Source organism: Dufourea novaeangliae, unplaced genomic scaffold (assembly GCF_001272555.1).
Source record: "Dufourea novaeangliae isolate 0120121106 unplaced genomic scaffold, ASM127255v1 scaffold141, whole genome shotgun sequence".
NCBI classification, from domain to species: domain Eukaryota; kingdom Metazoa; phylum Arthropoda; class Insecta; order Hymenoptera; family Halictidae; genus Dufourea; species Dufourea novaeangliae.
In genome coordinates, this window is record NW_015374017.1 from 558,551 (window position 1) to 585,253 (window position 26,703).

The 26,703-nt window shown below is 35.3% G+C and overlaps 5 protein-coding genes across 5 annotated transcripts; 2 read left to right on the top strand and 3 right to left on the bottom strand.

Annotated features, from left to right (window-relative positions):
• Nucleotides 1-362: 362 nt before the first annotated feature.
• On the bottom strand, nt 363-5,531 carry LOC107188809 (splicing factor 1-like). Its single transcript, XM_015577173.1, has 9 exons — nt 5,192-5,531; nt 4,721-4,785; nt 4,137-4,201; nt 2,223-2,375; nt 2,034-2,140; nt 1,788-1,954; nt 1,554-1,712; nt 1,194-1,471; nt 363-918 (listed from the first exon to the last, which is right to left on the bottom strand). The coding sequence occupies exons 1-9, from the start codon at nt 5,400-5,402 to the stop codon at nt 363-365; spliced, it is 1,761 nt and encodes a 586-aa protein (XP_015432659.1). The 5' UTR covers nt 5,403-5,531.
• Nucleotides 5,532-7,415: 1,884 nt separating this feature from the next.
• Nucleotides 7,416-11,775, top strand: LOC107188833 (WD repeat-containing protein 48). Its single transcript, XM_015577200.1, has 12 exons — nt 7,416-7,475; nt 8,065-8,281; nt 8,451-8,663; nt 8,749-9,044; nt 9,148-9,333; nt 9,420-9,737; nt 9,828-9,930; nt 10,008-10,173; nt 10,255-10,446; nt 10,535-10,781; nt 10,895-11,019; nt 11,091-11,775. Exons 1-11 carry the CDS (start codon nt 7,428-7,430, stop codon nt 10,955-10,957), a joined length of 2,049 nt encoding a protein of 682 aa, XP_015432686.1. The 5' UTR covers nt 7,416-7,427; the 3' UTR covers nt 10,958-11,019; nt 11,091-11,775.
• A 2,381-nt stretch (nt 11,776-14,156) lies between these two features.
• On the bottom strand, nt 14,157-15,882 carry LOC107188810 (haloacid dehalogenase-like hydrolase domain-containing protein 2). Its single transcript, XM_015577174.1, has 4 exons — nt 15,733-15,882; nt 15,056-15,355; nt 14,754-14,964; nt 14,157-14,324 (listed from the first exon to the last, which is right to left on the bottom strand). The coding sequence occupies exons 1-4, from the start codon at nt 15,825-15,827 to the stop codon at nt 14,157-14,159; spliced, it is 774 nt and encodes a 257-aa protein (XP_015432660.1). The 5' UTR covers nt 15,828-15,882.
• Nucleotides 15,883-16,000: 118 nt separating this feature from the next.
• LOC107188842 lies at nt 16,001-18,622 on the top strand. The gene is made up of 6 exons (XM_015577216.1): nt 16,001-16,053; nt 16,437-16,529; nt 16,597-16,930; nt 17,012-17,199; nt 17,271-18,262; nt 18,339-18,622. The coding sequence occupies exons 1-6, from the start codon at nt 16,001-16,003 to the stop codon at nt 18,620-18,622; spliced, it is 1,944 nt and encodes a 647-aa protein (XP_015432702.1).
• A 479-nt stretch (nt 18,623-19,101) lies between these two features.
• LOC107188811 (transmembrane protein 135-like) lies at nt 19,102-22,075 on the bottom strand. Its single transcript, XM_015577175.1, has 9 exons — nt 21,929-22,075; nt 21,404-21,534; nt 21,131-21,257; nt 20,820-20,974; nt 20,505-20,748; nt 20,253-20,420; nt 19,549-19,689; nt 19,288-19,454; nt 19,102-19,216 (listed from the first exon to the last, which is right to left on the bottom strand). The coding sequence occupies exons 1-9, from the start codon at nt 22,073-22,075 to the stop codon at nt 19,102-19,104; spliced, it is 1,395 nt and encodes a 464-aa protein (XP_015432661.1).
• Between the last annotated feature and the right edge of the window lie 4,628 nt (nt 22,076-26,703).

Sequence of the window (26,703 nt, forward strand, 5' to 3'; positions counted from 1 at the left end):
ATGATAACTTTGAAAATAAATGGTAACCAAAACTATAGACATCTCTCTCACTCTTTTTTGTCTTGCTGTGCACAATACGTTGTTCCAACAACATACTGCAAACCTAAAGCCATTTCTTATACACACTGCAACGGTCCAGAATATAGATTGAGAAGTGGATTTCTGGCTTTATCTTTTATCACTTGTAAAAGAGGAAGCCATCAGAACTCGATGAAATTTACTTAAAATCTCAAATTGTCTCAACTAATAATAATGAACTGTTCTTCAGTCCAATATTACAATCTATTTACTGACACGCTCAATAGGTATCTTTCTATTGTACGGATGAAGATTTAATTAAGATGAGCGAATGATTCTTTACACTAACTAGTTGGCGGCGGCGGTGGAGGTGGTTGCGCCAATAATGTGGGCAAAGTATTGAGATCGATGCCAGGTGGCGCTGGCGTTTGTTGTTGAGGGGGAGGTGGTACGGGCGCAGCCGGCGGCCATCCACCCATTTGTTGTGGCTGCCATCCTGGGAATCCTGGTGGCGGGGCTGTTCCAGGTGGAGGTGGACGCATTGGCCCTTGCTGTCCCTGTTGCCATGGCGGAATACCCATTCCAGGAGGTGGAATTTGCGTCGGAGGCATTTGCCCAGGTGGTGGTGGTTGATTATTGCCAGCCATCCAGGGCATCAACGGTGGGATATTCGGTTGAGACGTGGAACCTGGTGGTGGTGGAGGCGGCTGCATCACGCCAGGTGGAGGAGGCATGCTAACTGGCGGTTGCCACTGCATGTTCATACCGTTCATGTTATTCACTTCTCCTTGATTCCATGGTGGTGGAGCCATGCCCGGTGGTGGCATCATTGGTCCACCTTGCATCATTTGTGGTGGTGGATGCGCTGGTGCCGCCATTAATGCCCGAGGAGCTTGTTGTCTGAAGAGAGAAGAAAAATTTGAATGTCGGACTTGCATGTACAATATCGCCCCCCCCCCAAATTTGATTTATTTTTGTAAGGACAAGGAAAAAGGATAATGACGAATGAGAGATACATTTGTCTCACTCCATACCTGACGTGCTCATATTCTTTTATACAATAGCACTATGACAGAGTACGGATGGTGATGTTATTACACGTGGAAGGATAAAACGTAATCGTATGAAGGGGGGCGGGGCTATATTATTTTTGTAAAATGTATGCAGAAATTTACCTATCAAAGAGACCAGGATAATTAGGATTCGGGTTCGGTTGTCGCGGTTGCCCACTTTTGGATCTATCAGGTGGTGGACCTTCGCCTAATTCCGCCATAAGGGACATATATTCCTCATCGATTTTAGCTTTATCGCCACCTGGACCCATTCCTCCCATTCCTGCAGCAGCCGGTCCACCCTGTCCAGGTCTTTTGGATCGACAATCACGGGCAATATGACCTGCTCCCCCACAACTTGAACATACTATGTTATTTGTCACGTTCGGTTTGTCTGGACACTGTAACAGGTAAAGTACAAATTTACATAAATATCTTACATAAAATATTCTTTTATACTTCATATATTAATATAATACTAACCAGCCATGACTTATGATCTGATGCACCACAATTAGTACAACGTGGTCCATCATTTTCACGCAAAGTTCCGTTCAATAAAGCCAATTCCCTAAGTTGATTACGCCGTAAATCATTTTGTCCTTCAGGTACTTCGACACCTTGTCGTATGATTTCGTGAATCTGTTTAAAAAAAAACAAAATAATTTCAATAGAAACGCATTTATACAGTAAAACCGTAGCGTAAAAGCAACTTACCCTCTCAACTGCTTTCTTTACAGCGTCCAGATTATTAGCTGTAATATACGCATGCAGAGGTTCATCCTCACCAGGTAGAGGTTGACCATCTTTCCTTCCAACTTTTCCCTCTTTTACTGAACCTTTACCACGAATTATAATCTTTGCTCCAGTCTCCTTCTCCATTGCTGCAACGTAAAAACAATAATAATATAGACACAATATCTATGCAATGGCAGTTTAAGTAAAATAATTAAGTTTACATACATTTCAATGTATTTCCACGTGGACCAATAAGAAGACCAACAAAATTAATGTCTGGGTGTTCTTCTTGGGGAATCATTACTTTGTCATGAACTCGAATTATTGGAGGTCTAAAAAAATAAACGAATTCACATTACATGTGTGTTATAGCGTATGTTAAAGTTTTAGTAAGTTTAATAAAATTGTGATTACTTGTAGTCCGGCGGAGGTTTAAATTCTGGATTAATTTTGAGAATCTTCTGAATAAGGTTGTGACGTTCTTCCTCCAATTTACGTCTAGTACGATATTCTCTTGTATTTAACCGTTTACCATCACTACTGTATATGGGTTCTGGGGATGGTGATCTGTAAAACAAAAAAACGGAAGATTTCGTCAAGATACATAGTCTGCGTCAAGATGGTACTAGCATACAAGCAACCTGATCCTACTATGATTGTGTGATTAAGTGAGGAAAGAACTGCTGATTATTAACAGAAAATTGAGAATCGAGACAACATACTTTGATTGGCTTTCTGAATATTATTAGGCTTTAATCATCTCTTTGTTTGACATATACTTTCTCTTATAAATAGGATACATTATGACCATGTTGGAAAAAGAATATTTCTTTTTGCGGCATAATATCAGAAGAACAATTATTATCCTTTGCATCAAGAAAACTAAATAGACACGGAAGTGAAATTAAATAATCTCTCGAGCATATTTATGTACATACAGACACGTGTAATATATTTTGCATCAAGGAAAAGTTCGTTAAAGAAATCTTCAAAGTTTAATAATTGTATTTTTGCTAATTCCGGATTTAGTACGATGCTAAAAGGAAATGCAAATATTCTGTTTCTTTGTATAACTATACTGTAATCATAGATTCTGAAAGGTATAAGGTTTGTTTTCCAACAGTGCCAAGGTATCGAAACAAAGAATAAAAAATGGTATATTGTTAATTGTAGGACTGCTATATAAGTCTATTCAGTAGGCAACCACTGGAAGACTGCGCGTTTGTGCACGGCAGATATCGGTATGATGGTCGGCTGCTAAGATAGATCCTGTGATTATTAGGAAACAATTTTTTTGGGTTAGTCAATAATAGTTTGTATATTTTACTATGATGTATAATACTAATGAAACACAATAATATAAAATAATGGTTCCAGCTAAAATCAGAAAAGTTAAACCTATTGGAGTAAATTAATTTATTAGAGAAATTAATATGTGTATTTATTTAAGGTTGAACCTGAAAGTAACGTAAGATTGATCTTTATATAGTATTATATGCCTATATTAGCAATTATTGCTTGATCAATTTCATTATTTTCCTGAAATTTGCTTGTTAAATTTGTGATTAAAGGGTAAAAAAATCTATTGTAGTTAAATAATGATAAAGTAACTCCTCTAGCCTTTATGTAATTAGAGAAGAGATTTATATTGCCGTGCAAATCACGGCAGCCTAATTAGGAGGAGTGTCTATCAAGGTGGTCTATGCATGAGTTTCCATTATTCTATTAAGATTAGACATTTTAAACATATTTACGATCTTCGATAATTAAACAGAGCCTACCAACTTGAATATAATAGTTTGCATAGGAACACCTTAAGATTTCCCTACATGTGCAACAGTAGAACTATTTAAAAGATATATGGACTAGAATACCCACTGCATATTAAACACTACTACTGTAATTGTTTTGTGACTTACATATCTGCTTGTATTCAGTATCATAAACATTCAATTGTGCAATTTATATAAACAAATTTTGTAAATTATGTGCTCAATAAAGTCACAAATAACAGTCATTTGTTTCTCACACAACTAATATTTTTATGTATGTACACCTTGTAAGTATGGAATTTTTTGTAGCAGTGTTTAAGAAAAATGAATTAGTAAAAGAAATTGATTAGGGCAAACCAATATTATCAAAATGTATCTTCTGCGCCGCATGGAGGCTTAAATCAAGCCCAATCATTTGAAAGAGACATCTGTATCCCACACTAATTGTATCAGAGCCATAACAGAGGGTCCCTGTATTTATGGGCTGCTGAATGGTCAGTAGATAGGTATTGTAGATATGTAATGGTCATTTTTGGTATGTAAGTTTCTTTCAAACCTTTCCTCAGGGTTAAGCGGAATTCCAAGGTCTCCAGTACGTAGCTTCCTAAATCTGCAGCTGAACTGTAAACCAACGGGTTAGAGGGGGCGGAAACCCCAACAGTTAGATATTGCCAATTTGCCATAGCCATATACATTCTATAATGTAAGCATGTGTAAAAATTGTAGAGTATTTTCCTATATCTAAAAATTTCCCCGAGGTAAATGTTCCATTAAAACATGTACATTTGTTCCCTTTTTTTTTCTTTTTTTGTCAACAAAGTGCAGAAACACATTTTTGTACAGCTCTTAAACTTGCTATTACATACGCACAATTACATGTCAGATTTGAACATAAGTTCAATTAAAAATTTTCCAGTTATACTTGTTATTCAGCAAAATTGGCAATCCCTATTGCCAAACTCATTTGCTCGATATATTTACAAAACTGTCAATTACCTCTGGCAACTATAAACTTTAGCAATACAAACATACTTACATCTTTTATAGTATTATAAATTAGCTTTCAGAAACTTATAAGCAGAAGCAAGATTCTTAAATTTTATTCCTGCCCAATATATATATATATATATACATACATACAATTAAACGTTGCAGATACATCTTCCTACGTTCCTCTTTTGACTCTTTTTCCTGCTTACCATCGCCTAAAACATTTCCAAGTTGATAGCGTATACACAATACAAAAAAGAACGGCTGTATATTATGAAAATAATGTGATTGTACAGATATGTTTATGATACAGACAACATAAACAGACTAAAATGTTTTAAAACATAAACGCATCATTACTGAATATTGTAGCTAGTTTGAATATTGTATTGTAGGATAGTTTTTCTTCCATTTGAATTCTTTCAGTACTACTTAAAATATTTCAACGTAAATATTCAGAATACTTTATATACTTTCAAAGTCTGCAACTCTTTTTGCCAACATCTTGTGTACACGAGACAAGGCAAGAACAAGTGAAGTGGACACGTCGCGCTACGTAGTAGTACCCGTATAATTTAAACAACAAAGTGTATTCCTATAATCAGGTCGCACGATACGTACACTCCGCTTCGCGTTTCCTCACGTTATTCGTCGGAGAATTGGAGGAATTGGAGTTTAGCTGGGTTCCGTTCGCAATCGCGGCGCTCACCGCGGCAGCTGCGGCGGCTGCTGCAGCTGCGGCGGCGGCCGCGTTCGCAGTTGCAGCATTTTGTTGCGCGTTTTGCAAGTAACTTGGATTCAACAACGATGTGAAATTCCGTGACTGATTCATGTCGCAAATCGTGCCAAAGACGTAAAATACGTCGTAGTAACTGCGTGTTCACCGGCACAGCACTGTTTCTTCGCCCAGGATTGTGCAGAAGTTTACACCACCAACAAAAATGGCGAGGTTCGACTGACGGACACCTTTGCCTCTTTCATGGGCGTACCGGAGACGGATGCTGTCCGGTTGAAATTAGTATGGAACATTCTCGCTAGTTGGCGCTTCAAAGATTTTTGGAACACATCGTCATTACCATGGAACTGACCCAGTAGAGAAGGATATAAATGTTTATATAATTATCCTGATCTGAAAGATTTCTTTTTATGAGCAAACGAATATAATTGATTACTTCCTTTATTAGCGATTATATTTCCCGATTTGATTGTAGTATACACCGACAATTAGAATGATAATTGATGATAATCCATCCCACTTCGACACACGAGTGACCAGTCGAAATGAAAGCTTTATCTTGTGTTGTGATATTCAATGGTATATGTCTATGGATTTTTGCCAATATTATCAGATTGATTGCTGAACACTCCTGAAATCAAAATTGTATATTAACAATTGTCGCTTCTAATAATGCTTTCACTTGATATTTCATTTTCATTATAAGTACCAGTAAGTACTGATAAATGTGGAAGACAAGACATAACGCGCCGCTTACGGCAAAACAACCAAATTACTAACTAATTAGTTCATATATTTTCGACTAGATGGCAGTACACCTTAATTCAGCGTTGGTTCATTAAAAAATTAAATATTAATAAAAGTAATATTATAACTACAACAGCACGCAGCACTTGTTATTGACTGATATCGACGTAAGAAAAATTAATGAACAATTTGATACCAACAGAACAAATTTTCAATTCCATCTAAGGCCAATCTCTTTTCCTATTTGTTCTTTTTGCTTCTTGTGTTTTATTGATTTTTTTTATTTTTTAACGAAGTATACGCCAATTGTGTCATTGTATCGACAAAACAATGGTATGTACCCATAATTTTCATGATTACCGTGGATGACAAATTATATGGTGGTATAATCTTACAGCAAGACTACGATCTACGATACAAATTGGATCCTAGCTTTGACCTTTTGCCGCAGATGGTGTTCTAACTTTCTTCGACTTATTTATCGTTACATATTCTCGAACTGTTTAAGTATTAATTACAGACATCTCGATCGACGATTGTTAATACACCACTATAATTCAGTGGACTCAACAAACAATTTGACACTATATGAAACAATATTTAATCGCAACTGCGCAATTTTTCTATTATTTTTTTTTCATCTAAAATACTTTGTATACTACTAAACATTATGGCATAAGAAAGACCTTATTTTCACTGCAGACTGTCGTGTTGTCGAAGTGGAGTGGACAGACAACTAGGTATTTTGACCGTTGATGCACGTTGATGTACCCACGGTCGCATCTCGTTCGGCTATTGGTCGCGGGTATCGGATACGACTATTAAAACACCGATTTTCCAAAATTCGTGAATTCTCTGTTAATTCACGTCGCCGCCGCGCGTTTTCTCGCAAACATCGTACTACAAGCATTACACCGGCAAAAGAATTGCGGTGGCATCGGCGGAACACGCGAGGCGGCAATATATAATCCCGGCATTATATTCACAATCACAACAATGGAGTCGAAAGGTTGTCGGACGCTCGGGAAACGTGATGTAACGTTCCATGTGTAACATGGTTCAAACGTATTGACACCGGCGTTGGAACGGTATATACTGTCGGCCTGTAGTCCGCTCGTCATGAACGTAAACGAACAACCGCCATCAGGAATCGCTTGACAGCTGTTCAACGTTCGACCGTGATGCGTGCTGGATTCTTTTTTCTGAGTCTAAGAAACGCAGCCCAACGCGGTCGCGCGAGGCCTCAGAAGTGATCGACAATGAAACTGCCGTGTGTTCTCGACGCGCCGCAACGTGGATCCGCCGTAGCGTAATCGGTGCGCCCTGAATGTTTTCCTTGATTATTCTCGCGTTCGAGGAACAGCTCGCGGTATAATGGCAGCTCATAAGACGGGCGGGCAAAGCGCCCGAAAAAAAGTCCAGGTACATTTTCGAAATATCTTATTATCCATTTGTTGAATCTTCCCCCTTCTGTCGGTTGGTTTTTTGAAGAAAGATTTCGAATTAATCGAGTCTGCGGTTCTTATGGGATCGGGCATGGCTATATTGTGGACGAGATATAAAATGTAGTCATAAAATCGACCGGAAGGTAAAGTACTTCTGTCTTGGCCGCCGGGATGAAAGAATTTGACAGAAATCTGTGGTGTAATGGATCTTGAACCTTATTCAGGTTCATACAAACTATTCAAATTCCTTTTTCGTTTAATGGTTTTTTACTGTCATAATGCAATGTCAATAATTAGTTAAATACTTTGTTAAATAATTTGTTAAATAATTTGTTTAAATTGCTGTTAGTTATCAGTACTATCTTATTGTGGCACTAAACTAAAATACATCCTGTGCCATCGGTAGGACTTGTTTACGGTAGGCTTATTTTATGATAATAGGAAATCTTTATTCATCGTTTATACTCTTGGTGGAAGAGACAGAGTTGAAGAATTCAAACTACGAGTGATGATATATAGTATCTAATCTAATGCTATGTAATAATCTAATCTAATATTTTCTAAAGGTGTCTATGGTTATAAGAGATGAAGTGGAAAAGAGACATAGAGCTGGAGTCAACTCCTTACAATATGATCCAGCTTTGCATAGGCTTTTTTCTGCAGGTAGAGATAGTATTATAAGGATATGGAATTGTAAAAGTATGAAGGACCCATATTTTCAATCGATGGAGCATCATACAGATTGGGTCAATGATATAGTATTATGTTGTGGTGGCAAGAATCGTATGTATTATTTTATTAAAATAAGCAATTGAGAGACAAAGCAATTCCATTGACACCTGAAAATTAATAACACTTATCTGCTCTAACTGCAGATGCCAATAGAGTTGCTTTGTACTTTGTAATAGTACCTTAAAGGAATAGAAAAAAAACTAAATTTCTTTATTTACAGTGATATCAGCCAGTTCTGATACAACAGTAAAAGTATGGAATGCACACAAAGGTTTTTGCATGTCCACATTAAGGACACACAAGGACTATGTAAAGGCTCTAGCATATGCTAAAGATAGAGAGCAAGTTGCTAGCGCAGGTTTAGATAAATTGATCTTCCTGTGGGATGTTAACACATTAACTGCTCTTACAGCGAGCAACAACACAGTAACAAGTAAAAATATTTGTTTCGATTATTAAATGATTTTTCACCTTTTATTATTACGTTATCCTTTAAATAATACTTTTGTGGTTCACAGCGTCGTCCCTTAGTGGAAATAAGGATTCAATATATAGTCTTGCCATGAATCAGACTGGAACAATTATAGTAAGCGGTAGCACGGAAAAAGTTTTAAGAGTATGGGATCCGAGATATTGTAATAAACTAATGAAACTTCGTGGACACACGGATAATATTAAAGCTTTAGTATTAAATCGAGATGGCACTGAGTGTTTGTCTGCTAGTTCCGATGGAACTATTAAACTTTGGTCATTAGGGCAACAAAGATGTATGCAAACGTTTAGAGTACACACAGAAGGTGTTTGGGCGTTATTGGTAATTTTCATTTCTCTTCATTTTTGATATACAATACATTTCATGAAGATAACACAGAATTCAAACTAAGCCCTATCGAGTTAAAAAAAAAAATCATTTTCAGGCTACGGATACCTTCAGCCATGTGATATCGGGAGGTAGAGATAAAAGAGTTGTAATGACTGAATTAAGTTATCCCGAAAGATATACTGTTATATGCGAAGAAGAAGCACCTATATTGAAAATGGTTATGATGCCCGATCAGTCTAGCATTTGGGTGGCAACTAGTGAATCTACTATAAATAATTGGGTAACAATCTGTTATGTTCTTTATAACATTAAAAAACTGTCGACAGTATAGAAACAAAACTTAAATGTCGCGAAACTGTATTACAGTCTATAAGTCAAAAAGATTGGCAGGACTCGGGAATTGATGATTACTGTGACTCTGGTAGCGGAGTAACATCGAATGTTTTGCGAAATACAGAACCTGCACAAAAAATACTAGGTGGTCCTGCAATACGGCATTGTCATGTTTTAAACGATCGAAGACACGTTTTGACAAAAGATACGGAAGAGAATGTAGCCTTGTACGATGTATTAAAGGCGTGCAAAGTTGAAGACTTGGGAAGGGTAAACTTCGAACAGGAGATACAGGAAAGGAATAAAATGGTGTATGTTCCGAACTGGTTTAATGTAGATCTTAAAACAGGGGTACGTTCTTATGTGATTCTTTGTTGTACAATTGAAACTAATAGAATTATAGAATTCAAGATAACTGTACACATTTTCACATTCTTCTAGATGTTGACTATTCATTTGGGTCAGGATGAAAATGACTGTTTCTCCGCATGGGTCTCTGCAAAAGAAACTGGTCTCGCTGAAAACGATGCTGTTGACCAAAAGGGTAACATTTTTACTGATAAAAATGTGTTCCGCTGTTTACCTTTGTACTATTCTTTGAAACGATATTTTCCGTTTCAGTGAATTACGGAAATCTTTTGCTACAAGCTTTACTCGAGCATTGGTGGAGGCCATTACATGCCGATGATGAAAACGAAGGTAGTAGTAACGATGGTAATGGTCCTATTCATACAAGAGGAGGAAATCCATACTTTTCAGTACCTAGTCATACGCCTCTTATATTTAGGTATGCACTGGTTAACTATATTAGTCGATTAATTCTAATGTATTCAGTAAAAACGATAATAAATATGCTATTTTATTATAGCGAAGTGGGAGGGAAAACTTTGTACAGATTATTAGTTAGAGATGCTGCGGGAGAAACAGAAGGAGGATTATTAAACGAAACTGTACCGGCATGGGTGGTCAATATCGTTGTGGACAAAAATCTTCCACAATTTATTAAAATACCTTTCTATCTTCTTCCACACGCCTCGTCCGGTGTAAAAAGTCTGAAGAAGTATGTAAACAAGTAACCACATTCACGAAATTTTCATCCAAAGATGCTCTTCGAATTTATTTATGTGTCTGTATTTTTATTTTTCTAGGGATCGCTTAATCGCAAATGATTTTATACAAATTCGTAAAGTCGCGGAACATGTTTGTGATAAGGTGCTTGGTGCAGGAAGTGACTCGGGATCGGTAGCAGGTGCTGGGAATACAGTATCCGGAGGTTCTCCAGCAGGGGATAGAACAAATACAGATTCTAATGCTGATAATTCTTCGCTGGCCGAAGAAAAAGTCGAACTTTTATGTAACGATCAGGTTCTAGATCCTTCTATGGATTTAAGAACGGTAAGTCTTAAATAATAAATATTCTAATAATTGGTGAAAAGCTAAGTTCTAGCAAGTTAAATATTTAATTTACAGTAACAAGTTTTTTAAGTTTCTGTTCCATTATGTCTTAGGTCAGGCATTTAATTTGGAAGAGTTCGGCAGACTTAACGCTTCATTATCGACCGCTGAAATAGTTAGGGCTGAGTACATCGGAGCAAGGATCTCTAAAGTGTGCCTGGTTTTTTACTATGGTGAGGTAAGTATATATCCGGTTATTCGGTTATTTGGGTTTTAGATAATTTCTATACGAAGGAAAATATATTTCAGAGTAACAGAAGACATGTGGACTAGTTGCAGAGTGTGGCACCTCACGCTACCTCCTCTTCACGAAATGTTCAATCGTCTTTCGATGGATGTTTCGTTAGACACTGCAATGGAAAATGAGTAACAGCCTAGGCAACACACGGAGTACTTGATACTGAATGCGTTCAAAGGCAATAATGTGTGGAAGTATTAGTATGAATTGCTCATGTACATTTATATCCTGAGGCCAAACTTATCCCTGAAACGCGATGAACTGCTGATTTCAGTTAAGTCTGCTTTTAGAGATATAATATGCTCTTTTGTACCTGGGTGTAGAGTATTAAATGCTTATATCGTCAGCCATTTATCGTCTTCCCACTTCAAAAGTACCAGTGAGAAAGTGAAGCACAAAAACGAGAGGGACAGATCGTACGGCCCAGGAAGTTCTTTGTTTCGTTTCCTCTGAACGCCATCATGTTCATACGATGCTTCTCAAATCTTTCTGCGCTAGTACCACGTAGATGTATTTTATAATTTAATAAGTAGTAGTAGTAATAGTAGTAGTTTCAGTTTTCAATTAATATGAAACGACAGGAACTAGTTAACCAATAGTACTCCACACGCCTGCCTTGTTGTCAGAAAGGAGAAAGCAAACTATTCTATGGGAAGAAGAAAATGTCAATTTACTATTAATCAAATTACATTTGAGCAGCCAAATTAACAGTTCAATATTTCCTGTCAGTAACATAGGAGATAAACAGTATATAACTGTCTTCGATGTAATAAGGTCAAATTCTGGCTCTAGTGGAACTTCCATTAATTAAATTTGTATTTACGAGATATATAACGATGTTTCATAAGAGAAGAAAAATGTAAGTATGATATAGTTGTCGGTTAAACAGATATAGCTACATTGACAGAATTTGACTTTAGAAGGCAATTCTAAACAGATTAAAGAGAAGAAAGAGTATGTAGTTGAACTTATGTTAAAAAGTATTCACTCTACTAGGAACCTACAAATTGTATATACGAACGCGAGTGTAAGTAATGTCCCCTAATTACGGTGATGGGCTGTATAAATAAAAATTGAGTGAAATGTATTGAAAACTTGCTATTACGCCAATTCTATGGAATTGGGATAAACGCTTGACCTTTCTATTAAAAAGAAGAAGAAAAAAACAAACAAAATAGAAGAAGGAGAATATACTGTTCTTTATAGATACGGCCCTAAATGTTGTAATTTTTATGTTATCGAAATGACATACGAGCAAATTTTTTAATAAATCTAGAGATTATTCCATTGTTACATTTTAATATGCTGCGTACCGTAAGTCTATTTATTTGCTAAGCTTTTGTTACACTTGTTCCATAATTTAAAGAAATAATATACCGCTGCTTAATTTTTTTTTTCCTTCGATTATAGTACATACTTGTTAGACCTTCAGGTTTAATGTTTCTCTCGAATCAACGACACGTTGATTAAGGGAATATGCGGCTACCAAAAAGAGACCTGTACATTTAATAGTTAAGTTTGGTTCATATCTTTATGTTTGTAACTTAAGCATTATATGTATATTTTTTACAAAGAGGTAATAGTTATTATCGCATTTTATTAGTTCTTTTCAACTGAAATGTGTATTTTCTTAACAAAAAAAAAAAAGAAACACGAATGACCCTCGTTATCGCGACAGGAAATCAACATGTGCCTGATCATAGATTATAAGTTGTAGAGGGCATTTCAATTATGAGCTGATGTGTATTGGTCCTTTGAAATAATATGAATTGTAAGTTACAGCGTTGCGATGCATAATCATAGAAAATATTTTGTCACGTGTGTCCAGCATTCTTTGAGTATAAATTTATAAGATTCGTTCGTAGATATTAACCGTGTTTTATTTTTCTAATGCCAGCCGCAATACATTACCGACGAATTAATTGTTTTATATTATGTATTAACGATCGAACGCGAGACTTCTCTATTACTTGTAATTTCGTTCCTTTTTATGGAAAGAAAAACGTGTTCTATTCATATTGTACTATCAAAGTGCTATCTGTTACTTTGCATAATTCAGTAGATATTCATGAAGATTTAATTCTACTGTTTAGCTGTTTCACGCGTAGGTAATATTATATTAGTTTTAGACACGAGACATGCATTTCATACAGTATTCGTAAAAATTATAACTGAGCCTTCCTCATTAAAAATAACATTGTTCATTAATGGAAGTATTAATGTGTAACGTTAAAAAGAAAGAAAGAAACTCTTGTAACTACACTTTTGAAATATGAGGATAACTTAAAATCAAAACTAATTATACATCCCATCTTTTTAGTAACGGACAGTAAACGTTTTCGAAGTGAAAAGATTGTCAGTCCTTGCATAAAGAAAAAAACAATTGCAGAATGGTGCCAAATTTTATACTGAAAGAAATTCTTGCAGTGCACCAATTCCTTTTAAAGAGAGACTAAGATGAATCTTTTTCTGTAAACATGCTTTTAATGATAACTTACTAAATACAGTAGTTATAATATATTTATTGTCTAAGGCCACGTATTAGTAGCAATTCAGGTTTACAACAATGATTTTTCCTGTTTTCTAGAACAACAGAAGTATGTAGAAAATATCGTCTCTTATCTAAGAAGATCTGGATTCGATAGGAATGATTTCATTGTAATTTATGAGCATAATTTATAAAGTGCATCGTCATGTCACAGTAGATGATTTTCTACAATTTTTCTACAAGCTAATCAAGAAACGAGACGATATTCATTTAATACTTAAAGCGTGCTTTCTTTTCATCTACTTGCCGTCACAGTATGTGAGAAAGAATGTTGTAAAACTTATTTTTCAGTAATCTTATTAGAACAGCAGAATTGGTATGTAATGTGTTTCATATCACGAATGATACCGTGTTGGTTTCTTTGTAATTACCATCTACTTTCTACTTTGAAATAATTGTACTGTGAAATTACTCCAGATCATGTACACCATTATGAAATTATTAATATTTAAATAAAACATCTAATTTAATACAGAATATCTTTCATAATTCTTATACATAATTAGTTGCAAATATAAAATCAAGATACCTAAACTTTGTTATTAAGAATATGTTCTACAGCTTCCACAAAGGAGATGCATACTTTTGTCGGTGGTGGTGTAATTGTATTTTCATCCCCTTCTCTGTATTTTCCTGTTTGCACTAGAAGACCTCTGATGCCAATAGCTTGTGCTCCAGCCACATCATCTTTAACATCCTAAATCAATTTGTAAATATGTGAATTTGCATAGATATCTTGAACAATAACTAATACAGAATGTCACACATAACATAACAAGCTACTTTCTTAGAAGAGAGAGAGAGAGAGAGAGAGAGAGAGAGAGAGAGAGAGAAAGAGAGCTAGCAACTTCTGTTAGGTTTTAAAACATTTCCTATGTTTTATATTTTCATCCTGCCTTAACTGTTCTGAAGCATAGCATTAATACCCAAAAGAAATTATTTCAAATACGTGTTCCCTGTTTTAAAAAAGAATCAATTTAAAAGTACCAATCTCGCCCTCTGGTGATAGCTGTTTCCGGTGAACTTCCGAAAACGAAATTTTTGCTATTTTTAACAATTATCTTGAGTTTTGTGTGACGTTTTGTTTAATTGATATTAATAAATTCCTAAAAATTGCATTCCCTACATCACCAATCATAACTGCTTCCTCCGGAGATAGATTTCCCAGAGCCGCCTTGAAGAATTCCGGAGTAGGTTTACCGACAACTTCCGCTTTAACGTTAGCGGAATATTCTAGGCCTGAAATAAATGCACCAGGTCCTAAAGCTAAACCATCCGGTCGTTTATAATATCGTCCTTTATGAATCGCAATGAGCGGTGCACCGTCCAACAACAACCTAAAAGTATACATAATTTTCTTCTATTTTATAAGAACAGCGTTGATACTTTTATAATAATGACATTTTCTGTGGTTTAACATTAATATACCTAAATGCTTTGTTCAATTCGTCGTACTGAAATTTGTCCGGTGCCAATCCCACCAAAACAGCATTAGATTTTTCATCATTTTTTACTAAATTTTCGAAGTCTTCGGTGGCTGCGGGGTCGATCAAGAGCATCGGATTTAATTTCCTCGTAGCGATTAATCTCCTTGCAGCGGCCAAAGAGCTGAAGATTTCTTCTTTTTTAATCTCGAAACCGAGGCCCATCAGTCTCTTGTGCAAAATATTACCGGACTCTTTCGTTGTATTGGTGACGAATTTCAGCGGTATATTAGCGCTTCGAAGCCTGTATCAGAATTCATAGACTGATCTTATATCTTCGTCCAATTGATAATATTCGGTTGAATCATAAGTAACGTTAAATGTTCTCGATCATTATCAATCATTATTGAAACCCTTGATCAGCGTTAAAAACATAAACGTTCTATTTAATTACGACTTCGTACACTTGTCTTTTATTTGTTCTTCGATTAATATTATTAATCAATTGTTATTTATTAAATTTTCAGTGTTTGCAATGAAAATCAGTAGCTCTAATTAAAACTCAAATATCTTTGTTATGATCAAAATATCGCGCCAATGAATAGGACCGGCGCAATACAAACTACGCCATAGTGCAAACGATTATGGAACATTCTTACAAAATGAATAAAGAAGAACCACCTGTTTAGAGCTTCCACTGCACCAGGAATCACTGTATTATCAATATGCAGTGTTCCGCTAAGATCTATTAGTACTAGTCGTATCTGCTTCGCCATATTTTTTTATATTTTTGATAATGTGTTTCCCGTTTATTTTCAACCGAGGCTGTGACTACCGTGTTGCACACAGACGCATTTGTAGTACACATTCAACATGATTCAATTGATTGCGATTCACATCCAAAATAGTAAGGGGGCGTGGGGATTGTGTAGTCGCACGTGGGTTAACTATGGCGCTTTCCGTGAAACTGGAAGGCGTGAAACAAGTTCCATGGTTTTCACTGTAAATAATCGGAAATAATGAAAATACAGGTAATCCTCATGTAACACGGTAGTTAGGTTTCCATAAAGTCTCATCCAACGTGAAACCAGGTTACACGGCATGTTTTCTGTCAGAAATTGTAATGGTTACACAAACATCCTGCGAACTGCAATACACCTACCGGGTGTTAAAAGAAAAGTGTTTAGGATCTATGACTCACATAACAGTCAATGAACTGAATAATAAATATTTATTACAAATAAGATAATAAATCGACCCTTCTTTAAATTCTATAGAAATCATTCAATAGAAGTACTGTGTTACGTGAGAGCTACTTGTAACTATCTAATGCTTTTTTCATTTGATGTAGTTCATTTCATTAACCGTTACATTTATATTTACAGAACAGAATGGCATCAAGTGTACCAACAAGTCTATTCCAATGATACAGCTGAACAAACCAAAGCATATGAGATGCTACTTGCATGGAAAGCAAGGTAATAGCATGATATATTTTTAATGATATACGTTGAAATATGAGTGATATTAACAAATTGGTTTTAGGGTGCCAAAGCTGCCAGTAGGTGTTGACTGTACCCTCTCTATTATGCAAGTCTGTCTTAGAGATCGTGAATGGACACCTAAGATTAATAATGGGGATTTACCAATTAGTTATGAGAATGACTTGTGCCTGATGTATTCGACCACAATAATGAGATTCTTAAACCACATATCTAATATAGGACACACCAAGCAAACGTCCTTGTTTCAGATTGCAAAGCAGCTGAACATTCCAGAATGGATTGTGAATTTAAGGCACGACACTGCTCATGGACATGAATTGCCTTCCATTGGTGTGTTGCGAATAGCTATAAACATATTATTAACTTGGTTACACGTAAGTTCATTTCTGTACAACTTTTATATTACTTAAAATGAATGTAGAACGTGTTGAACTTATTTAATGTTGTATTTGAAGGAGGAATATTGGGCAGCTGAAGCCAAAAGAATGAAGGAATGTGTTATCACAAATGAGTCTGTAAAAGAAGCTCAGGAAACTGAAGAAGTACAGGAATTTAGTGATTTAATTGAACTCTGGACTGCTATTAGTTTGTACATTCATGCTGGATACTCTTTAGTAAGGGATATTCCAGATCCTGAATTGAAGTGCGTATAAATTTTGCTCATAATAAAATCGAAACATTTTGTTAATATTCATAAATTGATTCTGTTAATAGGGTAACAATACAAGATCTACATTCGTATGCTAGTTCCTTACCAGAACAAGATGAAGAAAATTTAGAAAACGATAACTATGCAGAATCTGCTACCAATAACATAAAGAAAGATGAGAAACACACATTGGTGACTGCAAGACTTATTCTTTTATCTGAAATCTCTAGATATCTAAACAAAAAGACTATTCCCAATAAGAAGGACGTAGTTTGCGATGTACTATTCAAGTCGGAAGCTTTCCTACCAAATGAAGATGTTTTACTTATTTTTGTTCAGGAGGAAAGCACTGGAAATGTATTAGGAAATGATCTCCTACCACTTGATATGCTGAACTTTTGGGAAGATATTATATCTTTATTATATGAAAAAAGGATAATGAAGACATTAATTTTGGGATTACTTAAATTAACAAACAATGAAGAAGCAGATAAACACAAAAAATTGTTAGCTTCTCTATGGATAAGTTCTTTATCTTACAGTTTTTTGAAATTGGATGTTGCTCATTGTATATCGCGAAGGTTAGAATGTGAGCTGCAACTGACCAATAGGAAATTACCACCAAAAGTGTTTGAACTTAAAGTGAAGGAGGAAGTAGAGAATACTTATCCTCATTTTAAACATGTATTATGGTTTAATTTATCCAATGTGGTGTTGCCTTGTTTAACAGATATAAATTTCCTTACAAAGCTTATATTAAATGTAAACGAATTCTCTATCAAATTCATAGTACCTCTTTTGGAACTAGCAGGACCTAGAATACATGAAAAAAAGAAGCAATTGTTGTTAAATTTAGTGAAAATCTATACAATAGGAGATACAACTGAAGATGAAAGTCTTAATGAGAATCAGAAAACATTTACATTAGAAGATGTTTATAACAAGCATGATGATTTTGTACTGAATGTAAATGACCAACAAAATAAATCTGAGGAGAGAACCTCTCGTTTCTTAGCTGATGGAAAGGTACGAAATACTCATTGGAAATTAGCATTCGGTAAGTACATGATACGTTTTCGTCTACTAATGGAGTTAACAATGGAAATGACGTAAGAATTGAAATTTTTTTTTAGGTAATTATAAATGGGCTGAATGTCCAATCGGTTTACTCCCATGGCGAATTGATTCCATGGAAATCTTAGAACCACTAAAGACTGTATCACGTCAACACAACATTTCAGCGTTAGAATCGGAAATTACTCCTGGAATTATAGATAGTAAAGCTTTAAAAATGCAAAGTCAAATAAATTGGGACGACGTTCTGCAGAAAAAGAAACGGTTAAAGCGAAAGCATGAACGAAGGACTGCGGATATTATAATAAATAGAGCTCTCGAGACTGCGAAAAAACAAAAATAGTGCATTTACATCAGTTTCGTGTTTTAAATATTATATTTTTAATTGGCAGTGTTTGTAAAAAGTATGAAAATAGGAAAAATGTAATTCAACAATGTATTTTTATAACTTAACAAATAAATTATATACTCCTATCTAAATTTCGTTAATTACTCGTTATCTAGTTTCAATTAATAAATATACATTTCGCGACATTGTACACTTATAATGTAACTTTACATTTGAACCTGTACATGCTTTTACAGATATCTACCCATATGTTAAAATAACAATTTCACATTGTTTGTATATCACGTATATAAATGTATAAAATAACAAGTAGATTTACAAGTTTCAACCAATTTGATTCCTATGAGATGTAACTCGTAAAATATGAATTTCTTTAATGCTTTGGTTGTTTTTTTTCACCGTACATATATAAACAGCAAGTACATTCTCAAAACAACAATTTTATGGAATATTCTTCCTGCCTAATTACAAAATTAAAAAAAATAGTCTCTCTTATTACTGGTATTAGTCTTCCTAAGCACCTCGGCAAGATGTTTACTAGTTTCTAAACCAAATATATCTAATGGTGGTCGATACATAGCTGCTATTCTGAAATAATAAAAAAAAATCAGATAGTATATAAACTTCATATACTATCATGTGTGTATCATATTTATTACCTTTCACCAGATATATTGCACAAAAATTTCCAATAAGACGGTCGTAAATTTTGTGGTTCCACAATTGCTACATGGAAGAGCAATGCTGTGCTAAAGCAGTACAAAACAATTACAAACCATTTCACCTCAGGTACTATTTGCTTTTCCACAAGATCGTTCCACAGTAACTGAAAGAAAAACGGAGTAATATAAAATAAAAACATGTTAATACATACTAATACTGTCGAATATTCTAAGCACGAGATTATTTATACAAGATACCTGCAATGCTTTCCACATAAAGTATAAAGCTATGGTATTACTACCGTAAAACATAAATGCTAGACCACCTATGAATCCAGCTGGAAATGCATAATACGATGAATCTTTCTGAAAGAGTCTCCTTAATGAACAAGACGCTAACTGAAATAAAAATTGAATTCGTATTCAATATATCATTTATAACTGACCTATAAACATGACTGTTTAACAGTATATGGTACAATGTAAAAAAATTGAGTTAATTTTTGCATGACCTCGGTGGTTTCATGTAAGAAAAAACTCAAAAAAATAAATAATTTCAAGAAACTGAAATTTCGTATCTCGGTTAATTTAAATATGGTGAGTGTGACGCATTCAACTCTATAGTCTTGTATAATCTGGATGAGGTGCTGTACGAGGTAAGGGGAACTTATTACGGAGCACCCCAACCGTAGACCGTGTTGGTGGTTGTTCCCCTTACCTCTTGACCCACCAGCATCCCAAGCAGTTCAGACGGGTGCACACGGTACATTTGCACCCGCTTTAGTGCACGCGTACTCGGCCAATACTAAACTGTCACGGAAATAGAACGTCTTGTGAAGGAATGTTATTCAAGGTTGTCGATTCATTTTTTTCGTACACCATAACCTTTTTAATCTATATTACTATTTATATAATACTATATTTAAGATTAAAAACTTTAATGTAAAAAAAGATAAAGATACCCTATAAATTCCTGCGAAACCACCTAAGAATACAGCCAAATTGAGGTTGCCTTTCTTAAAAATTACAGATTTAACTAACTGAGGAGTTCTAAGTAACTTTCTCATTTTTAAGACCAGATTGAGCGCTAACTGAGCACTAACTCCATAACTAAAAAGTTTTACACCACCCTGTAAATAAAAGTAATTACTGTTTAATGAATGTTCTCAGATTCTTAAATATGTTTAATGTTGTTTTTTTATGTGTGCACATACTGTTAATGTATAGTGAACACAACTATGAGGGTGTGGACAAGACATATGTTTTCCCAGATTCTTTAGTGTTTCAATAAGCCTTTTATAAACCGCAAGTGACTTTTGGAATATATCTTTTTCATCAGATCTTTTAGTCACAGAACGCTGTTTTTTACAACTCTCTACATCACTTGTGTCAGCAGAGCACATTAATGTGGACGATTGGGTGCTGTTTTCTTTCTCCTCGTATTTTCCAACAATAATTCTGATAAAAATTTTTAATAAATTTCACATTATTATAAAATTATACAAGCGATGAAAAATTCGAATAGGTACCTAAGTATCCTGTACATGGAGTCCTGTTTAATTGCTTTTGAACGGAAAAAATAAAGTAGCAATGCCATACTCAAAGCAAAAATATACGTATCTCCCCTTGGAATGGAAGAATAATATCCCCTGACTTCTCCCATTCTGAATAATGTTTCTGTAGCCTGAAAAACCACCAACATAGAATTAGTTTAATTCAGTCCAAATAGCCATATATCCAGCATATCTTATGACAGAGATTGGAGTGTATACATAATAATTATATGTATCACTGGAAAGCGTCGGATATTAAATTACAATGTGTAATCTGATCTACTCACAATGTTAGATACATATAAACACAGCATAGTACGTCGAGATGGTCTTTCAATCAGAATAGCAGTTAGACTAGATAAAAAGGATGGAACAAAGGATACTGTCAGAAGGTTGAATCTTCCCAGTATTCGTCTATAACATAAAGATCTTAATTAAATACTGACGAGTCATTTTTTTTTTGTTAGTGGAACTTAATCGATTTCATTGTAAGTAACTAATTTTGCACGAAATCGTTTTAGCAAGTCATACCTATGAAATCGGAATTGACTTTTTCGTACCTCAGGAAGCAAATGAACATAGAATAAGAAAAGGCACTCCACGAGAGAAAAGCTGTTGACTGTAGAATACCAGACAATGTTTTCCTGACATCTTCCTTAGAAGGTATTTTTCCTCTCATTAAAAGTGTAACCTAAAACAAAGGGTAATAAAACGGAAAATGATGGCACATCTTGTCATTTGGAGCGTTAAAAATGCGGCGAGTCATCGTAAAAGTAAAAGTTAAAAAGTGATCGGTACGTCAACTGACTAGTATAATTCAAATCCTGCGATATGTTACTTTCCAATGACCGTTACGAATTACGATTAAATCAATCGTAAAATATAAGCTACTAATACTTGAATACCTTTCTCTATCGAATAACTGAAAAAAATTGACTGTGCAAAGCAGTCGTTTTTGTAATAATGATCCATAAGAGAAACCTACTTGCGTAAGCGATGGAATATCATGACCTTACAACCGTTGGATTCACACGAGACAGAAAAATGTTCTATCCAGGAGAGAAAAGAAAAAGGGTGAAACGTACTAAATAAACGATGGAGTATATCCTGAGACTCTCTTGAAGAGCATGCAAGCCGAGACCGGCTGTCGTGTTGATACACGAATCGGTCCAAGGATGCGCGTACTCCTTGCATGTCGCATCGAGAAAAAACTTGCTCAGTTGAGAAGGCATCTTACGACTATTAACGAACAGGACTTTCACACTTTCTAATCACTAAACGTCAATCTGTCCGGCGCGCGTCGCATGAAAGGAAAACCTTCGGTTGACACTTTTCTTGTCACCGTTTTATTGGACGTCGCGCGTTAGTGGGAAGCGGTTTGTCGATCTCATTTTTTTGTTTTTACTGGTTGGAACGTCAATTTAGAATTACGCAATGGTGATCCCGTGGAGGGTGATTGTATCAATTATCGGATAATACTGGCACTGGATTAGATAAACGTGTTTTTCGGTTTCTCGATGCTGATAATTATAAAAACGCTGGTGTCTGTCTCTCTGTTGTGGCACACGAATTACTTTCGCAGTGAAACTCTCACTATCAGTGCTCCGAACAATAAACGCGTGCAGACTCGACGAGCGCTCATCACCTACTGAAGCGGCGCCTGATGCGAGAACCGGCTCTCGCTGTCAAACGACCTTAATACATTGCAGTCGAAGGTTATTCCAATGAAAATTTATTCGAATAAATATTTGCTCGAATTTTCGTCGAGTAAGAAACATGTTTTTTTTTTAAAGAGATATTACGGGGACTTGCATTTGATTGTTTTTCTAAAAGTATTCGAACGCTTCGCAAATTCGTAATCTTATTTTCAATCGAATATCACCGAATCTTAATATTCGATGTCAGTATGGAATGAAAAAGTACACAGGTGTCTTGTAATCTCATCACAGAAATGGATATCGAATACACGAGTATATGTGTGAAATACTGAATGTACAAGTGCGTGTAGAATACTCTTATTCAGCTTTGTCGTCAATAAACAAAATGTTACAGAGTAAATCATATTAAATTATACAGTGAATTGTCGATTCATCTAATCTAAACGTTGTTATTGCTAATGTCGCTAGTCTATCTAAACTTAGTTGACGTGTCCATAAATAATAGAGAAAAACAAACAGGATTTGCAATGCAAATATTCCTTTCTTGTTACCTACTCGATAGAATGTAAATGTTCGCAATTCTTTGTAAAAAATATTTAATGATTCTATCGATTTCTTGTATACGGAATACAAGCGAATCTGAGCATGGATTTCATTGTCGCAGAATACATGCAAGGTCACTTGTATCTATTTGTATACTTGACGCGGATACATGGTTACCTCAAATGCATCTCAACTAGATATAATTTGTATGCGTGTTCACCTCTGCTGGCTAAACAAACAGTTCCGTCGTCAACAGCAGAGAGCCGCTATCTCATGAATTGTTTATCATACTTCACGCTTCTCATTCTCTCACCCAGAGATGCGTGTACAATATATGTATGTATACGGCAGCAGGCAGATTTGGCATTCTATAACAAAATATTAACAAATAATTTTAACGAATAGGATCGTGTTGTTGTCACAAATAAATTCTGACGTTCCTGTCGTCACTGGAAATCAAATTTGCCCGATTCTGTAGCCGAATCGAATCAATCACGCACTGATGACCGTTATTTAAACCAGGGACTTAAACCGGTATGATTTTGATAGCGATATTATGCCATCAAAGCTATACCGAAACTGATATATTATCGAAAAACGAAATAATTACCGGAATTTTTTCGGTTTCTATAAGGGTAGGGTTTATATAGGGTTGTATAGAGCGAAGGTTCAACTGAAAATACCGATATAATACCAGTATAATACCGATATTTTACGTTTCGGTAGAAGTCCCTGAGTTAAACGCATGGCGGCCCATGATTGCCTATGATAGATGCCACGAAACGGTAGACGATGAATTTAGGATTGAACAGTGAGTCGGAACAGGTGTGATATTTTGGTTCATTCGTGCTCAAACTCCGTTTTTGTGAAATGAAAATCCAGTTTCAATATCGGCCATGGTGTGTGCACGTGTGGTACATATATGTGTGCACGAAAGAAGACTGGTCCACAGCGTGATGGGCGTCACGTGACGAGGGGAACGTACTCCCCACTATCGGCGAAGCCGTGAAGCATTCCCCTGACCGCAGGGAACCCCTTGACCATCTAAAACCGTACCCGAGTGCATGCACACCCGTGACGTTGAAAACACGAAGGTCCTACCGTATATTCGCACGAAAAAAAATGAGCGTAAATGCGTACATCACGTGAAAGATAAATATTGTTCGGATCAAAAAGAACTGAAGGCCACGAACGATAGATAAGAAATTATGGTTGTTTACTATATACGTTTGAATGAATTGTGAAACACGGTCATTGCTCTCGAATGAGATTCTATTCGTCTCTGTTCTCGTCAGATTTGAATTTTTTCGACGTTGGATCCATACTCGGTGTTAACGTAGCCCTTTGAACTGGAATTTTGGTACAGTGATGGATGTTTCTAAGTACTTGTTGAGAAGAATAGAAGTTTTAAGAGAGTCGGATTGAATATGTTTTGATACAGGACAACGTGTTGCACAAGTCACTATTGGAATGCAAATTTTTGATGATCTGTCGATATTGATAATGAATATTTATGAATTCTCATGGATATTGATAAACGAGGACTATTGTGGTACATATTTACGATAATGCATTTAAATTTAAATCAATTTGATGTGTGGTAATTGTATTTTATATATTCCATTTGGGGTTCATAAATTAAGGTGACATTAGGGTGTATGACGATTAAAACAGTCATTGAGGATCGAATATGCAGTAAACTTTGAAGGCAATCAATTGGAGGATATAATAAGAACCAGTTTGATTTGTTATCATTCTATAAACTACTTTGCACGGTAGTAACTGCAGTTCAGTGCTCTTCCCCCTCAAGTTCGCAGTAACGGTAAGTACGGAAGTGCATCCAGAAAATGATGGTATCTTGCAAATCATACGCCGATGTATGTATGTACTTGTAATAGACACGACGGATCTTTTATTAAAATCATTGTTTATTGGTAAAGTCTAAAGTGTCTCAGTTCGTACGAATTGTTTGAACGACACTCATCGTAGCTATTCGTCATTTCGAACATGACAGGATCACGGTGCATCATCTGGCAACTCGTGGATCGCCTTATCAAATTCTTCGAGTGAAGTGTGTACATACACAATCGGTAAGAAGAAGTGTTTGTACATACTCATGTTTCGAAAAGAATTTAATAAGTTCTTAAATTATCCATTAAAGATTTCTATTTGTTTATTTTCAATTTTAATAAGCTTTTAAACTATTTGTTTTTCAACACACATATAACCAAATATTATACACAAAGTGCTGGGACGAAATGTTTTTTTTGTAGATCCAACTGAATAAATATTGATAATCGCTTCTTCCCAGATAGCACATGACGCCTTGAAGACGGCTTAAAGACGCGTCATATATGCCGCGAGGATATCAGTTTCTATTAGAAAGTAACTACCAAGTGGTTGCGCATTTAAAGTGAAATATGCGTATATGTAGATTTGTGGAATACGTGATGCCGCGTAAATTTGACCGATAAATATAAAGAACAAAGGTCGAAAGACGATGAATATATTATTCATGGCAACAACTTGCAATAATGTTTAAGTGAAAAATAGAGTTTTGTAGGTATTAAATTGAGCCCTTGAATGAATTGAAATGGATGTTTCGAGCTAACCCAAATGCATGGATCTTGCCCGAGCAGGTTTTACTTTCGCGCTCCAAAGTTCAGGCGATTGGTGACCCGCTACGTTTTGTTGCATGATCGATCACTGATAATGTTTACTTCGGTAGATGCACAATCGTGGCAACATTGTTTAGAAACAGGATTTAATTTTATAAAAGAATTGAGCAATAAATGAAATGTTTGCTAGAACAATTTCCAATACTCAGTGGCCATGAAATAAGTTGCTGCGACCTTTCCAGAAACAACAGCGGAAACTTTAGATCGTGCAGCATTTAATATCTGATTGGTGGTTTAAGATTTGATAAAAGGATATATGTATTAGCTGTTTCAGAGATTAGAAGGAAAGGTGTATAATAGGCGACAAAAATCGAGATTGATGAAAGGATAAGGAAACTAAAAAACCTAAAACTTACAAAGTTTGTTCTTGGCTTCTTCGTTTTCTATAGTTTGTAATACAAATGTTTTCTGTGAAATAATTAAAAATTAGTAAATAAGATTAGAAAAGTTAATAAAACTGGAAATTTAGAAATAGGTTACTCGATGATTGAACAAATTGCAAGTATAATTTTCACGTCGACTAAATAGTAAATATTGTTAAATGTAATATAAATTATTAATACTATGCAGATCATTGCTTTTTTGCATTACGTAACTGTATTTTTATCAAATCAATGTCAGTATGCAAACATATCATTCAAATTATCCATATAAAATGTATTCTAGGAAGATATTGTTTCTAACATCCAGGATCGATTGTTTACTGTAATTATTATTAAAATAACATGAGAAAGAAGTGACCAATGTTAAGATAGTGTTGCGGTTGTCTCTGTACTGTGAAGAAGAAATTCTTGATATCAACATGATATACTCATGTATTAACACCTTCTCTACTTTACTTATGCATCCCAAGACAAAACAAACAATCTGTACAAAAAAACGAATAAAAAATAGAAGACATAAATATATGAAAATGTAAAAATACATTAATACTGTCACGCTTTACGAATTCGCGAACGATCCGCGTAACGGTATACCTAC